Source organism: Sinocyclocheilus grahami, unplaced genomic scaffold (assembly GCF_001515645.1).
Source record: "Sinocyclocheilus grahami isolate Dianchi unplaced genomic scaffold, SAMN03320097.WGS_v1.1 scaffold1379.1, whole genome shotgun sequence".
NCBI classification, from domain to species: Eukaryota; Metazoa; Chordata; class Actinopteri; order Cypriniformes; family Cyprinidae; genus Sinocyclocheilus; species Sinocyclocheilus grahami.
Genome location: NW_015506558.1, coordinates 212540 through 229307, shown reverse-complemented (window position 1 = coordinate 229307; position 16768 = coordinate 212540). Strand labels below are relative to the sequence as shown.

Below are 16768 nucleotides of genomic sequence, written 5' to 3'. Positions count from 1 at the left end.
GAAAGGAAAAAATGAAATCGCATCATATGACCCCTTTAAACTTAATTTCTGTTGCTTGTCTGCGCTTGTCCACTGCCTTTTTTCTCTTCTCCGACCCCGCAGCTCTACGATAGCTTAGTGTTAGTGGCACCAGTCCAGTGTTTCCAGGTTTTACTCGTGCTATTTCTCGATGTTGAGAGTTTGGTGTCGCACATATTGCACCTGACTATGCATTCTTATCCTTTTCTCAGATGAACTGAAAATAACAGGAGTGTGTCCATCTCACAAATGTAGAGTCCATCTCTGCAGTCATCTCAACCATCTAATTCCAGCAACAGGAAATAGACAAACTATTTTACCCGTGGAATTTTTTCTCTGGTGCTGTTTTGCAGTGTTGGTAAATTCATCACTTCATTTTGAGTTAAAATATGTTGTTGTAACTTGTGTTACTGAGATTGTAACGAGTAATAATATTACCCAAATTTTATTAGTAATGCTGTCACGGGCAGGGTGTTGCAGAGACCAGGTAGGAAGACGAAGATGATGAATAAACGGATATTTAATGACTTGACAACAGGGAATTCAGACAGGGTAGACATCCACATTCAGGGTAACATTCACAATAACCGACAAACTCGAATACAAGAGACAGGAACAGATATAGGGCAGATAACGAGGGGCAGACAGGTGAGTACAATGAGGTAATTAACTAATAACGTGAACAGGAACAACCAAATAAGGACACAGAGGGAGAAACCACACTCAACAGTCCACAGGGGTGTGACAGATCGTCCCCCTCCCGGAAGGTGCGACCTCGCGCCGTGGAGACAGAGGGAGGGACGGAGGGGGACTTAGGAGGAGGACAAAAGGAGTGGATGTGGAATGGAGACAGGGGAAGTCAAAGGGCTGGCAGGCAGACATGACAGGTGGAGGCTCCGGCGGAGGACGGATATCTGGGAGGAGGCCAGCAGACCGAGACCAGGGTGGTGACGAAGGAGGGAGGAGCCAGGGAGGAGACAGGAAGACCAAGGTGGAGCTGGCGGGAGGAAGGAGCCCAACGGAGCCGGTGGGACAGAGCGACAAGGTGCAGCCAGAGGAGAGGAGTCCAGAGGCGATGGCAGGTCGACGCTCGACCAAGGTGGAGCCGGAGGGACGAGGGAGCCCGGTGGAGCTGATGGATCGATGGGTGACGGTGGAGGCGAGGGAGCTAGGGAGCCGAGGTGGAGCCACTGGGTCTATGGGCCGAGGCGGAGGCGAGGGAGACTCCAACCCTGGCAACGCTGGAGGATGGCAGTCCCACGGGGCTCGCACCGCAATGATGGTGGGCTGAGGGCGAGCAGAGGGTCTGCCAGACGACAGCGGTGGAGGAGGCTGGAGCGGTTGGGATGGCAGGCATTTTCGAGGAGGTTCTGGGACTGGAGCCCTTCCTGGCCTGAACGAAAAATCAGGAGCCTTTCCCGGGCTGAATTGGGACTCAGGAGCCCTTCCGAGGCTCGACAGGGGATCGGGGAGCCATTCCGAGGCTCGACAGGGGATTGGGAGCCCTTCCTGGGCTAAACTGAGGATTCCAAGGTCTCTCCTCCTCGTTTTGACGCTGAATTCCCTCCATATTCTGGCCCTTATATCCCGCCATAGTCAGCTCATCATCAGCCATGATGCAGGGGGCGGAGCTCCTCTCCGCGCTCACACCGTCCACGGCTTGCTCCCTCGTGGTGGACACTGTCACCGGCTCTCGCACCTGGTCTGACGGGTTGGGCTCAACATCCGAGGCGATCCTCCGCTCAGTCGCTTGGCTTCGCTCTGGCTCGCGGATCGCGGCGGGCAACAGCTTTCCATCATCGGTGGGCTCAGGCTGATGCTCCGTACCGCGGGGAGATGGTGGGCTGGGCTCTGGGTCCGAAGTGGATCCAGCGAGATCATCCACGGGGCCGATGGTGAATGGCGACCCGTTTCTCGCCAGAGTCCACTCCACGAAGGCGGCAAATTCCTCCCGAGGACCATCTTCGGACGACCGTGCTCTGCACTCGTTGTTCAGACTTGCCTCATAGAAAGTGCAGAGCGCGTCGTCCGGATAGCTGGTGATGTTAGTGACACAACGGAAAGAAAAACACTGAGGAAAAACCAGAAAACAAACGGAGGGGAGAACACGGAAGTTAAACTGTTTTTGAGGTCGGTTATTCTGTCACGGGCAGGGTGTTTCAGAGACTAGGCAGGAAGGCGAAGATGACGAATAAACGGATATTTAATGACTGAACAACAGGGAATTCAGACAGGTTAGACATTCACAATAACCGACAAACTTGAATATAAGAGACAGGAACAGATATAGGGCAGATAACGAGGGACAGACAGGTGAGCACAATGAGGTAATTAACTAATAACGAGAACAGGAACAACCAAATAAGGACACAGAGGGAGAAACCGCACTCAACAGTCCACAGGGGTGTGACAAATGCATTATATTACTGCGTTACAGCAAAAAGTAATATACTACTGTCATATTATTACTTTTGTAATGCGTTACTCCCAACACTGGTGATGACTATATATATTTGATAATTACCAGTGAGAATGATTGTTTAATGTTGGTTAATGAATGTTCTGAAGTGTTAATAATGTAAAATGTATAAAACTTACCATAATACTTACCTTTTTATGAGTGATGCCAGAGAAGGGGCAGAGTCTGGCCTATAAAAAGCAAGGTCAGACTCACAATCATTACTTGTTTAACAAGTCGAGAGTGCAACAGTGGTACCTCGAGCAAACCCTCAAACCTTTGTATATTGTGGATACGTTGAGAATATATTTTCCGTCTTCATTTTCCTCTTTTGTTGTTTCTTTGGTACTTTGTGGGTTGGGGGGTTTGTGTGCACCTATATGTATGTGTGTATATATATATATATATATATATATATATGTATGTGTGTGTGTGTGCGTTTCCTCTGAGGAGGCGGCGTCTCCTCAAAATATCGGGTGAGAAACTAAATTTGTAGTACAATAATAAAACAAAAGTGTATAAATTACTCGTTTTTCTAAAGTAACACTGTCCAACAGGTAAAGTTACAGCGGAGGCTTGCCTCCCCGGAGCCCATTGACTATTAACAGAGACCCCTAGCGTGCCGTGAATTTACTGGGGGGTAATTGAGAATGAATGGGGGAAAGGCACAATGCCTCCATCGCGATATGATTGGATATGACTGGTTATGTTCGGCTGTGATTGGTTTGTGCAATAAATCCCGCCTTTTGTTTTCGTGCGAGTTCTGCATTCGCGAATCAGTCTGAATGAACAATATAATGGCGTTAATGGGAAGACTAATTAAAAAGTAAGTAAACAACGCAAACACTTAGATATAACCCCTTTGTTACGTCTGTTAAGTCTTGTTAAGACTTAAAATGGCTTGAAAACATCATCAGTGGGAGTTTTTAGTGAGCAATCAGCTTGGTGAAATTTAAAGTAAAACTCAGCGTCTCTGACCAATATTTACCGTGCTTTAATGACTGATGATCTGAAAAATTCAAAAATAGTCAAACGTTAACTATTAAAAAGAATAGCTGAACATAAGTTCACAAATAAAATATATTGTTTAAATTATATTGCTGTGATATTATTTTAATAAATGCTTGATGACATTAATGCATGGCTTTAATAAATGGAATACTGATTACGTTGTTGTTAATTTAAAAATATATATATATATTTTTTTTTTTTATAGTCTAAGTAATGTTTATTTATCCAAGAAAATGTGACTAGGACATAAATTTACATTTGATAAAGAAAAAAAAACCTTTGAGGACTTCTCATTTCCGAACACCACCGCATACCACTGATATGTTGGTAGTGGGGCTGGATCCTGAAAGGAGGCCCCATCCTCCAAGTCTGTGAACGGAATCCCAGCACAGACCCTGTGAGTAATGAGGCATCCAGCAGAAAGGCTTTTTCCAAACCACATGGAATCTGATCTTTTCAATTCTGATTTGGGCCACTTCCATATGTGGTCCTAAATCTGATTCAGGTCAGATGTTTTGCAATGTGACCGTAGCCTGAACAACCAAAAATGGAATTCATGCGACTTTTACATCATTCTAGATCGACATTCATCATAATTCTGCACTGATGGCATTCACTTCAAAAATGTCACATACCGGTAGTTCTGTGAATATGACAGATAGTTGCAGAGGTAGTCAGTGGAGAGACAAGAGGTGTTGTTGCTCTTTCTCTCCTCATCTTCGTCCTCATTATCGCCTGCTCACGAATTCGCTGGCTTTGGTGTTTTGGCAGATTAGTGTGTCTACATGTTCTTCAGACACAGATGCACGCTAAAAGCTTTCCCGTAGCATCAACACCATGCTCGCAGTGTTGAAGATCCCTAAGAAGTAAACACTGCATTCTTCCACTTGTGCAGCCTTCAGTTAATATACCTTCAAGCATGCTCCTGGACATAAACACAAACACACTCTCACATACAACCTGGTTTTAAATATATAAAATGCCAAATCATCCAAGTAATAAAAACCACCCAAATGGTTCTTCACAGAAAATGTTCAGTAATCTTATGTGTGCCGCCTTTAGAGTCTCAGAAGAGGACTTAACTCAATGGCTCATGTTTTGCAAATCAAAAGTAATTTATTTCATAATAAACAGAAATCAACTTCTCATCAAATTCGTCCAAGACCAAACCGTTCTAAATCACTGAATGTCAACACTTGGCTCATTTGTTTCTGTTTTTATTTCTCCCAAGTAATTTGAGGAGAAACATCCATAAAAAAGTTGGTACTTAAATTAATCAAAGAGTAATAACATATTCTCCTGAGCACACATACTCCAATCATATTCTAATTAGACCTTTTGAAAGTGTCAGTTTTTAAATTTTCTGGTTAGTTTCATAAATCAACAGGGAATTCTTAGGTGGAACAGCATAATATAATAGACAAGATAGAGTTTATTTCCATTTCTGGCCAAACCATCAAGATTTGAAATCAAAATAAAATATGCACGACTGCTTTGCAGTGATATTCCAGTTAGTGATTAAATATTTAAATTAAATATTTAGCCTAGCTCAGTTATATCTTGGAAAGTATTACATTCTTCCAATATATGGCTTCTTGAGGTTTGGCGAGGTTGAAGTGCTCTTCACATAATTACAATTGACCATTGCATATTGCTGTCTTAATATATGAGCATTTTATAATTACCCAATGACTGCTTATGGGGTTATATTGTTAGATTGAGCTACACACTTACAGATATCGTCAGAATTATTTTCAGCTGCTCCAATAGCCTTGCAGATGAGGTCTCCACATGAGGAGTTTAGTAGATGCACACTGCAATTGAGGATATTACTTTGCACAGCAGGAATGCAGTCTTGCTGCTTTAATCGTATGTCCTTTTAGAGTATGTCCTTAAAAAAACAGATATTGCAGGACAGAAAAGAAAATATATCACATTTGGATAATTTATGAAGCATATAGATCCATTCATTCACCCATCCATTCTCCAAACCCCTTGTCCTCTGTTGCATTGCGGGGATGCTGGACCCTATCACAGGGACTTTGTGAAGCCCATAGTTTTAGGATATAAAATGGCTGTTAATGTTATACTCACCAGAGTCACATTTGCATTAGATTGTAGAAATGCAGCAGCCATTGTCATTGCTCTGATGAGGCAGGAATTCTTTGTTAGAGAAAGGAGCCACAGAGTAAGTGCCTCCTTTTACAGCTGGTATTGTCTAGTGCTGAAAAAGAACTGCAGTCTTGAATTTCATGTTTAGGACACAGTCTCAGAATGTTGATGCTGAAACACATTTGTCACTGATTAAAACAGGATTGGTTCATAACTACCAATCTGACAAAGGCATATTTCATTTTCAGAGCAGTGGTTCCCAACCACGTTCCTGGAGTACCACCAACACTGCACATTTTGCATGACAAAGTACATTTTCAGTTTACATGTAATACTTCAAAACCAAATGGACTGTATAAATACAAATGTTCATATTCATTTTCTGTGTTCTACAGTATTGACTGTTCGCAGTAATTTTTTACATATTGTTGAAATCTGTATCTAAAAGCTCAGTGTGATACATAAGAGCACTCAGGGAGACAACATTTATACTATTGTATAACATGGTATGCAATAAGTGTCATACCAGACAGGGAAAAAAAACAATCCTATTAGTGCGTCTTTTTCTCTCTCTTGATATTTCCATGTTATCTTCAATATTTAATATTAGGGATGCACCGATACCATCGGTATCGGGCCCGATACTGAGCTCCTGTACTCGTACTCATACTCATTAAAATTCCCCGATACCAAACAGCATGTGATAAGCGCCATATTCAGACAAAAAAACACAGACAACAGACAGCAGAATGGATGATGTCTACTACGAAGTATATGTATGCAATGAATATAACATTTGTAGTTGTAGTTCGGTCAGATGCGTCAAAAACAAGTAAGTAAAACAATGCACAAGTTACTTAACGGTAGGGAGAGAGAGCGAGAGAGCGCGCACGCGAAATTCTGTTGTGTGATCTTTGATGTTCACTCACTTAGCACATGCATCATTTGGATTAAAACTAAATCGTAAAAATAAGACCATTTATATGGGCATTCACTATAAACATAATTTATTTTCAACCTAAGGCATACACGACTTTCTGGCGAAAGTGAATCTAGCAGCTTGTGTGAAATGCGCTAGGCTGTACTATTCTGCAGCAGTACAAATACGTGCAGGCGTTGCGCGTGTTTTGCTTGTTTGAGTGTTTCTGCATTATATGAGTGGCTTTGGAATATAAATCGCAGCATGTTTCAGATGAAAAAACGCAACTTCTTATTCTGAAAATATCACAGTTAGGAGATTTATAACGAGTGGTTCCCTGTATTATTACAGCAAAGCGTGTGATTACAGTACAAATCCGCTGCAATGGAGCAGCTCTAATGCTATTAAATTAAAGATGATGTACCACAGAGCAAAACAAAAACTTGATTTAAACATAAAAACATAATTAAGTGTGCAAATAACCGAAGGATATAGTCAAACCAAAGATTATTCAGAGACCAGATATAATTTTTGATATTTTTTTACTAGTGGGTGCAGGACACTATAGTTCATTTATATAAGTGAGGATAGCAAAATAAAGTAAACTGTGACAAATCATTCCCAAAAATTCTTCATGCAGTTGACTTCCAGTAAAATTGATACAAATTTGGGACCAAAAATTATTCAGAGACCAGATATAATTTTTGATATTTTTTTACTAGTGGGTGCAGGACACTATAGTTCATTTATATAAGTGAGGATAGCAAAATAAAGTAAACTGTGACAAAGTATACCCAAAACTTCTTCATAGAGTGGACTACCAGTAAAATTGATACAAATTTGGGACCAAAAATTATTCAGACCGAGTCTGGGAAAAAAACGTTGAAGTTGAGGTTTGCATGAAGCTGGATGACAGCATGCCCAGAAGACTACAGGCTGTCATTAAGGCTAAGGTTGCCTGACTAAGTATTGATAGTTGTGTAATTTTTGGTTGATTGTAATCTATTACATACCTTTCTATCAATGTTATCTAACATTATCAAGCTGAATTTGTTCTGACTCAGTTTAACTCGGAGTTCTTGTCATATTTTATTACCATTTTCTAAACTATAGCAAATAAACTATGATAATGTGAGAAATGTTGAAGGTGTCTGAATACATTTTGGTTAAATTGGTTAAAAATTGTTAAAATTAAGTTAACCAACTAACATTATACATTCTCTTTTGGTTTCTGTACCCAATATTTAAAAAATTTACAAATGCAATAAAAATATTGGTATCGGTACTCGGTATCGGCAAGTACCAAAAATAAAATTTCCAGTACTCGGGCGAGTACTGGAAAAAGTGGTATCGGTGCATCCCTATTTAATATTATATATTATATGTGCCAATTCCTATAAATGTAGTATTTCTACTTTTATTACAGGCATGTCATGTTGTATTTTGTGTCATTTCTAATTTGACAAAAATACATCTTGTGGATTATTTATCTGTGCGAATATACAGTATATATAAATATATACATTTTCATCTACTGATTGCAGCATTTTATGATTTATTTAGTTACAGTTTACAGTTTTTCTCAAGCACTTTGGAACATTTCTCAGAACACAGCTGAAATTCTCCAAAACTGTTGCTTCAACCTCCACATCATCTAGTCAAACCATAAAATCAATTTGTTATTATTTTAAACAAATTTTGATGGGTTCTCTGAGTAGTCTTCCCAAAAAAAAAAAAAACATTAGTTTGTTGCATAAGTCATTAAAAGCAGAATAGTTGAACTAGTTGTCATAATCTGTCATGCATATTTTCTGTATGTTTTTGTTAATGTCTTGAATTGATTAATTGCTCTCAGGTGAATCCTGCTTGTAATGTGTTGACAGACCAACAGTAAATCTAAATCTTGTACAATCTCATGCAATCATTATCCCACATACAGCTGTGTGTACTGTTGAAGTCGATGTATGCCATACACTAAAAGTGCAGACATGTACATTTTCTATGACTGTCATCAAAACTGTAGCCATAGTTTACATCAGGGAATACTGAGAGGATACACTGTTGACAACATAAACATCTGGTTTGTGAACAATTAATGACACAAGGATTTGTCATTCTGATGGCACTGATGTTCATTGATAAATTACTTTTGATCTAAGGATTTTGAGCAAGTTACAGGCTTTTGCAGGTAATCCATTGTTTGTGCTGTTTGTACAAATTGTTTTGAGAAATCCACTTGCTGATTTGCAAATGTTAAGCGTTATTCAGGAAATGTAATTTTGTAATATCCCTCCATGTGCTTACTGTATGTTTTTAATTTCAGTTATCGCCTGAACTTCGTAAGTGACAAGGTGGTATAACTATTCACTCAACTAAATTGTATCTTGTTTCTTCAGCATGTACTGTGTTTGCTATGTGAGTACATAATTTATTTTTAATTAAATTGTCTGTATTTTTAAAGCTTCAAGGCATATTTACAATCCAAAGAATCCACCCTCTCTCTCTCTCTCTCTCTCTCTCTCTCTCTCTACTTTGTACTTGTTCAGCAGTTGTAGTGTTGATCACATACTAATATACTAATTCTCTTCTAAGTATTTTCTCTGTGAACTCAGGAGCTTATCTTGCCAATACTCAATGCAAATAAGACCTAAGCCAAATGTTACAGTTGTATCAGTGTGGGTCATGATGGGCTTGTAGTTGGGATCATTTACTAATGCTGACATAAGCCTAAACTGTGATTTAGAGACTCAGGTGCTGGTGTAGTAGCAGGGATCGATGGCCCGTGATTGGGAAGCAGCGTGCAGCAGTCCCCACTGTGAGATCCTTATACAGCTATTGGCATCAGAAAACAGGGCCAACAGTCTGGCATCTCCCAGTGCAGAACTGAGCGTTTTCTTTTTGTGTTGGTGGCAGTATTCCTTTGCTCTCCTCAGACCACAGTGCATAGTGTTTTCTGCATTAATTATGAATTTTGAATATTTACACTTAAAGTAACCAGGGCTGGCAATTAGGGTACACAAGGGAATTGAGCCCGAGGAGTGAATTCCGAAGGGGAGGGAGAGACATTCAGATTAAAATGGATTCTACTTTTTTTAGGTTAATCTACAAAAGTTATGCAAGTTTCAGACAAAAATGTAGTGGGATCGTTTGTGTGACTGTGGTTGTGCAATGTTGACTTTTGTGAATGGCTGGAATACATGTAAGGGAAATGCATGTATTTTGTTTCTGTTCTTTTACTTAAGTCAATCGAGTCTTAGGGATGCAGAGAAATCTGCCTGCCTGAAAATGCTGCTATTGTACTACTAATAATAGAATAACAATAATGAACAAATCTTATCTGGAAAATAGTATTACTAATTTAATATAATTATGAATAATTCAAATATATATATATATATATATATATATATATATATATAATATATTGGTCCAAAGCAACCTGTAAAAGTAAAAAAAAAACCTGATTTAGAGGAGACGTTAAAAATGTATTATTGAATAGTGTGATGTATTATTGTATAGATATTTATTTGTTATTCGGTAAAAGCCATGTCCATCTCAGCCATGTCCACCAATATTGAAAAAAATCCCATAGACTTATTTTGAAGGAGAGACCTGAGTCATGCCTAATGACCAGAATATCATAGAAACTCTCTTGACTAAACAATGGCCTAAACCTTAGCAACCGCATAAGAACTCTTTAAAAATACCTTCACAACCGCATAGCACTGTGGTGGTGAGTTTTGCTCAGGTGAGCACCACTTTAATCTAGTTTATTCTTAGAACTGATGTAATAATTTACTTATTTGTAAGGGAATTAATCATTATTAATTTATTCAGGTTTATTTCTAGCTCAGGTTTTAAAAGAACTCGATCTGAGAATTCGAGGTCCACCTGATCAAAACTGACTTTGACTTTCAATAGTTTATACTTTTATCAGCTACTCGACCAGCGAGAAGCTGATGTCAGTATATATTACCAATTGAATATGTAATTTTTGTATTCTCCCTGGCCACGGGTGAAATACAAAATTTGATGATTTGTCAGCTCTTGAAAGAGAGGTAATTATTATGCGTAAGCTACGAGCTAAGGTAACAAGCAAGGATCGTTTGGCAATAGAATTGACACGAAATTATATGACCCAGACAATTGATTAGTTATAAATGAAACATGAAATTTATTGGCTATTCTAGATCACATAAACTTAAGCTAAAACACACAAACATACAGTTCAGAGGAAGGAAAGTCTGTTAACGGAGTTCTGAGTTTCATAGTTCTATCTCGTTTTCACGAGGGATGGGAATTCACCTTAAGAATTCACAGAGCAAAGCATTTAAATTCACCCGTTCAGCAGATCATAGAAATGTTGTTTACTTGCGTTCCGCTGGTTGACAGCTGAGTTGACTCCGTGGTTGCTGCGGGCTTCCTGGAGGTCTTTGAGGGAAACCCCGTCACTGACGGGTCGGTGACGTCAGTATGATGTCCTTTGGGGAACCCCTCGTGAGTTGTGATGACGCAGAGGCGCAAGCAATCTGCTGAGAGTCTTAGACTTTCAAGTTTGTTGACGATTTCAACGAAGTATCACTGAAGTGTTGAGTTTTAGTTTGCTGGTCGCTTTTGATGGTAAATGTGAGCACGCGTGCAGGTGCTCTAACACAGCGACCAGCGAGAGCCGGAGAAGTTGCAAGCCAGCTAGCTAACCAAAAAACCCTGGATTCTGTTGTGCATTCGGGTTTTGCTCTGTGGCATAAGTCCGTCCCCTGACGCTGGCTTCCAATCGACTTCTTAAAGGGGCGGAGTGTGCATACATTAACCAGAGGCTCTCATTTATATGAGGCCACCTATAATAATATATTGATACGTCTATAAAGTTTCTTAAATGCAAATATTGTACATACTATTAAAGTCTACTTCATTTCAACCTTCTGCATTTCTGGTTTTCATTCGTTCAAGATTAAACTTCACATATTACACAGTTTTAATATCCTTATTTCCTAAAAAGGGGTAATTAAACACTGGTTAAAGTTGCACCGATTACATGAAACACGTCAAGCATATATATATACAACAAACAACCTACTATTTGTAATTCTATGCTCTGATCATTTTATACTTTCAATTATTAGCAAACGATTGTCAAAGACATCTTGTCTCTTTCCTTGGAATGCGGGGGAAATGTGTCGAGTTCTCCGGTCACTATCAGGTCAGCTCTGGACATTTCCTGGAAAGTCTCCTGCTGGACAGGGAGCCATAAAATTGTCTCTTTTGTTGATCGGAGTTTAGCAATTTATGCGTCCACTGGTCATGAGGGTATTTCTATCTGCTCTTTGCAAGCCCGTAAAACCATTTTAAGCACCGTTAAAGTACTGTCCCTTTTAGCTTATCTTGAGATATAGCCAAACAGTCCAGGAAATGCTTCACCTTGCTTAATCCTGCATGAGTTTTACGACTGCAGATGCGGAGACACGAACCTCAACAACCTTCCACGGAATGTGCTGGTTTGATGTGTGTGTCTCCATCATGTAGGTGGGTCTGTTGTGAGACAGATCCTACACTGACAAACAAGCAGGTTTGGTAACCCACTTCATCAAAATCACTCATGTCGTGGTAAATCTGACTCTGCATATTAAATCATAGATGATCACTTCTCCACAGAGGATTACACTCCTGTTATCCACTGTACCTTTCCAGCTTATCTTCTGAACAGATGATCAGAGGCCTAACTAAAAGTGAAAATGTTTGCACACAGTTATTGTGTAATGTGTAAGGATTATAGAATCTGATAGCATTATAACAAATGATCCTATGTGCAGCAAAATCTTCAGTGTGTAACCTAAGAACACATTTAGAGATTCTTCGTTTCTAGTACTTATGAAGGAAATGAAAATCTTTGAAACCCGCCATGAATCAGCTACTTGTGTTATTCTTATCGAACCATTTTAAACTAAATAACTTTTACTTTTGGGTAAACTACTTTGATGATTGTTTTATTTTTAGAGTTTGACAGTGCCAATCATCATTCAACCTCAGTGTTTGAGAAAGAGTGATATTCTTCTAAATTTATTTTGTGTGCCACTGAAGAAAGAGAGTCATACAGATTTAGAATGTTACTTAAAAACATATTTTGGGTGAATTGTTCCTTTAGAAGAATTTTGGAATCCAAAATAACAGCAAATGTAATACATGCATGTTGTAAAGCATTGTAATTAGATCAATGTGGTTAGACTACACTAGATAGTTTCTGTGTTTCTTTTTGTGTAAGCCTGCTAACAGAGGCTCTGTTTGTTTACTGGCATTCCTCCCATGATTGTGACTCTTGAATGAAGCCTGGTTAGGTATTTTTACAGAGACCTGGAAGCTACAACAAGACCACCTGTGTGTGTGTGTGTGTGTGTGTGTGTGTGTGTGCATGTTTATGTGGTTTATGAGGACACAAATTTGTATAATAACATGGGTATGACATAGGTATTACAACGAGAAGGTGATTTATGAGGACATTTTCAGTGTCCCTGTAATTCAAAAGGCTTATAAATAATTCAGAATTAGATTTTTTTTTAATCTAAAAATGCACAAAGTTTCCTGTAAGGGGTAGGGTTGGTGTAGGGCGATAGAAAATACGGTTTGTACAGTATAGAAACCATTATGCCTATGGAGAGTCCCCACAAACCATAAAAACAAACCTGTGTGTGTGTGTGTGTACCTGCTATTCCCTACTACATTATGGGGACCAAATGTCCCACCGAGGATAGTAATACCAGTAAATTTTGACCTTGTGGGGACTTTTTTTTTTTGGTCCCTTTGTGGAAAACAGCTTATAAATCATACAGAACTGAATGATTGTTTCCAGGACTTATTTTCCTTATTGTCATTTTCAGCTATATTATGACATCTGTGTTTAACATAAAGCGGAGTGCCTGCTACCCCTTTAGCTGTGACTTACAATACAGCATCCCTCGAGTACTTTAATGCATTTATAAAACGGTTACTACACAATACAAATATTAAAACCAAAAATGTGTGTATTGGCACAGCGCAAGTTTGCAAGCATCATTACCCTCCCCCTAAATATTTGAAAAATATATCAGAGTTCAGTTCAGAATTCAGAGCAGCATATCAGCATATTTTACAGGACCATCACAAAAAAATTCTAGAAATTTTGAGAATGAGACTACAGGAGATACTGTTTTAAGCAAAGAGGGGAGCTCCCAGACTGAGGGAAACCCCCCATGATGACGCTAATGTGACGAACGACCCAGACTTACAGGCTAATGATGTGTTTTCTGAAGCTACGGTTGGGTGCTGCATTGATCTGGGACGATGTGAAATGCACAGAAATTTTGCAGAAAAGACAAGAGACCGCAATTGAAAAATCATTGGAATGCAGTGCAGTGCTGTGAAGAAAACATAATGAGAAGAGTTTTAAAGCGAGTTTTAAATTGCATGCGTACAGCTTATATGATCTGCCAAAATATTATATGACCCCCCCCCCCACCTTGGTCATGTAAATTGATGGACATACAATAGCTACCATACCTGAAACAGAAAACTAATAAATTCAGTAATATTCCCTCCGCACGCATCGCACACGCATCGACATATCTCCCATATGAGAAGAGTTTCTCAGAAAACGGGAATGGCGTGTTGAAGGTGAATGACACAACATAACACCGGCAGGGGTCACTCATAATTCATTGCATTAATAATTTTTGCTGAAATACATAATACATGGGACAGTTCTGAAGCTATATTGATTGTTTATATTGCTACGTGTGGTTGCTAAGGGTGTTGCGCAGTGATGCACAGAACCGTTGGGTGAAGCGGTCATAGCCGTGCTTTATCGTGAATAAAACACAGCTGTTGACCAATCAGAATCGAGGACTGTAACTAACCACTTTGTAAAGTTATATACAGTACATCAACAAATATACATGGTGCAATGCTACATCAGTGCACAAAGCACGTTGTTCAACTGTGGAGTGGATGCTTTATGAACACAATGTATAATATCACACAAAAAAAGGGACTCGACTGTTTAGTGAATCTGCCCTTCGCATTACAAAATATTCTCTATAGCCAACTTCTGTCACGGTGCAATGTAAACCTTTGACTGTTTTGCATGTAACAAGCCTCTGTGATGGCTTTAAGAATCTCTTTGTTTTAATTAATTTATTGATATATACCATTGATAGAGATTGTTTGAAGCTATTTTCTGTCTTTTTTACAAAAATCCCTGATCTTTTGTTTCGGGTTTGAGGATGACCCCGAGATGTTTCCCACAAGAGCCTTGGCCAATTAATCAAAGCACTTGCCAAAAGCAACACAAAAGCCTATTTATCAAGCTTCAATCATAACAGTACCCAGATATTTGGATGTATATGGATGAGCACTTCCATATTTGTGCTGAAAAGTGCTAAACATATAATCAACTGCTGATTGCATCCCAATAAGATATGGGAAATGCAATGTGTAAAATACATTCAGCACAGGTTTTGTGAACATGTTTGCACCAGTGCACCTGATTCTATAACTATTTTAGTAAAATGAGCGCTCAAACTATGTAAATCCTAAGTGGCTACAATTTATTATTATAGTGCATTCTCTGCTGTGTATGCTATATTCTGGCTTAATGTAGATATATTTTTGTTTATACATTATTGAAATAGGATTTGATTGCCAAAATGTCATTACAATAAATATATCAGCAGCACACTGATTAAGAAGTTGGGTTTACCTTTAAGATCATATATGCCATCATGAATACATTGTTTTTCTTGCACTGAATGTAATTCCTACTACTATTAAAAAAAATGGATAATAATAAATAAGTAGATAAATTGTACAGACATTACTCAAAAAAAATTGTCATATTTTGTGCAGTAAGGGAAAACAGATTTAGTAGAAGGTCCATTAATAAGATGAATGTTTCACTTTTGCTCAAGAGAACTAATAAGGCGTGTTTTCTTCTTTTAATAATTATTGCCCTAATTTTTCCTCTTGACTCTTCCACAGAGGCGAGAGTCAGCTTCCTTCTCCAAGAAGACCAACAACACTTTCAACATCGTGGGAACCACCTACAGCATGAGCGTAGCCAAAGATCCCGGACTGACAACCATCTCCAAGAGCGCCACATCCACATCCACCCCATCCCAGCCGGTCCGAGAGATCCGGCTGCCCAAAATGGATGGTGAATACGTGCCGGAGGGTGTAAGAAAGTCATACAATCGTGTGAGCAAAGTGGACAAGATCTCTCGTATCATCTTTCCAGTGCTGTTCTTCATCTTCAACCTGGCTTACTGGGCCACCTACGTCAACAGAAAGCCGACCATCAACCGGTCCAGCCCACAGAAATGAACATGAAAACTGAAAATATATGAAAAACTGCCAGTCCAGTCTTAATCAGCAACATGATGCTACTGCTACTGTGTTAATTTTTTTTAACAACCATGTAGATGTATACAATTCTAGTTAGTAGTTTGTTGTTGTTGTTTTGTTTTGTTTTTTTTGTTTTTTTCAGATTTGCGTGTGCCATTTCATGTGTTGCATGAGGTAAAATGTGACAGTATTGCTGGTCTTGTACGGATGGATCATCTGTGGTGTGGGTGATTCACTGTGGGTGAATTCCAAATGGAAGTGAGCATCCCTATGCCCTACTAAGCATTTGGACGAAGGGAATGACTGACCAAATGTTACCTTGATCACGCTGTGCAAGCATTCAGCATTCTGCACTCCTTCAGTTGTTGCAAATAGCTATTATTATTATTATTATTATTAAACATTTTCAAACTAAACTTGGTTACACTACCATCTTAAATCATATTTCTATCACTGACAAAAAATGTTTTGTATTACATTAATATAGACTAATGTAATTAGCCTATTCTACTTACGTTGTGAAGTTGAATTCAACCCCAACTTTGCTTTAAAATGCATCGCAAGATCTCCAAACCGAAGATCACAAACCGAAATCACTTCCATGTACGGACTTCTGGAAGGGCCCCTCATGAAGGGATTCAGTTGTTCACTTTTGTTTGGAACGTCCCTACAAATGGCGGCCCCTTCCCGAAGTGCCGTTTGGAATTCGCCCTGTGTATCATCAGGAGAAAATCTTCAGTCCCCATTGGCTGTCAGTCACCATGGCGAGAACCTGTAGTCTTTCAGCAGCCAGTAGCGCTGTCCGTAGGCGCATCATTACTAACTGTCTGTTTTTTGACACTTTGCAAACCCAGAGTATTATATCATTATATCAGTTGTAT

At 39.2% G+C, this 16768-nt stretch overlaps 1 protein-coding gene across 1 annotated transcript in view; it reads left to right on the top strand.

Annotated features, from left to right (window-relative positions):
- The window catches only part of LOC107569774 (gamma-aminobutyric acid receptor subunit alpha-3-like), a 37886-nt gene extending 21929 nt beyond the window's left edge, over positions 1-15957 (top strand). The window contains exon 3 of the mRNA XM_016255930.1: positions 15525-15957. Coding sequence (XP_016111416.1) covers positions 15525-15866 — 342 coding nt within the window. The 3' untranslated portion in view covers positions 15867-15957. The remainder of the gene's footprint in view (positions 1-15524) is intronic.
- Positions 15958-16768: the final 811 nt, after the last annotated feature.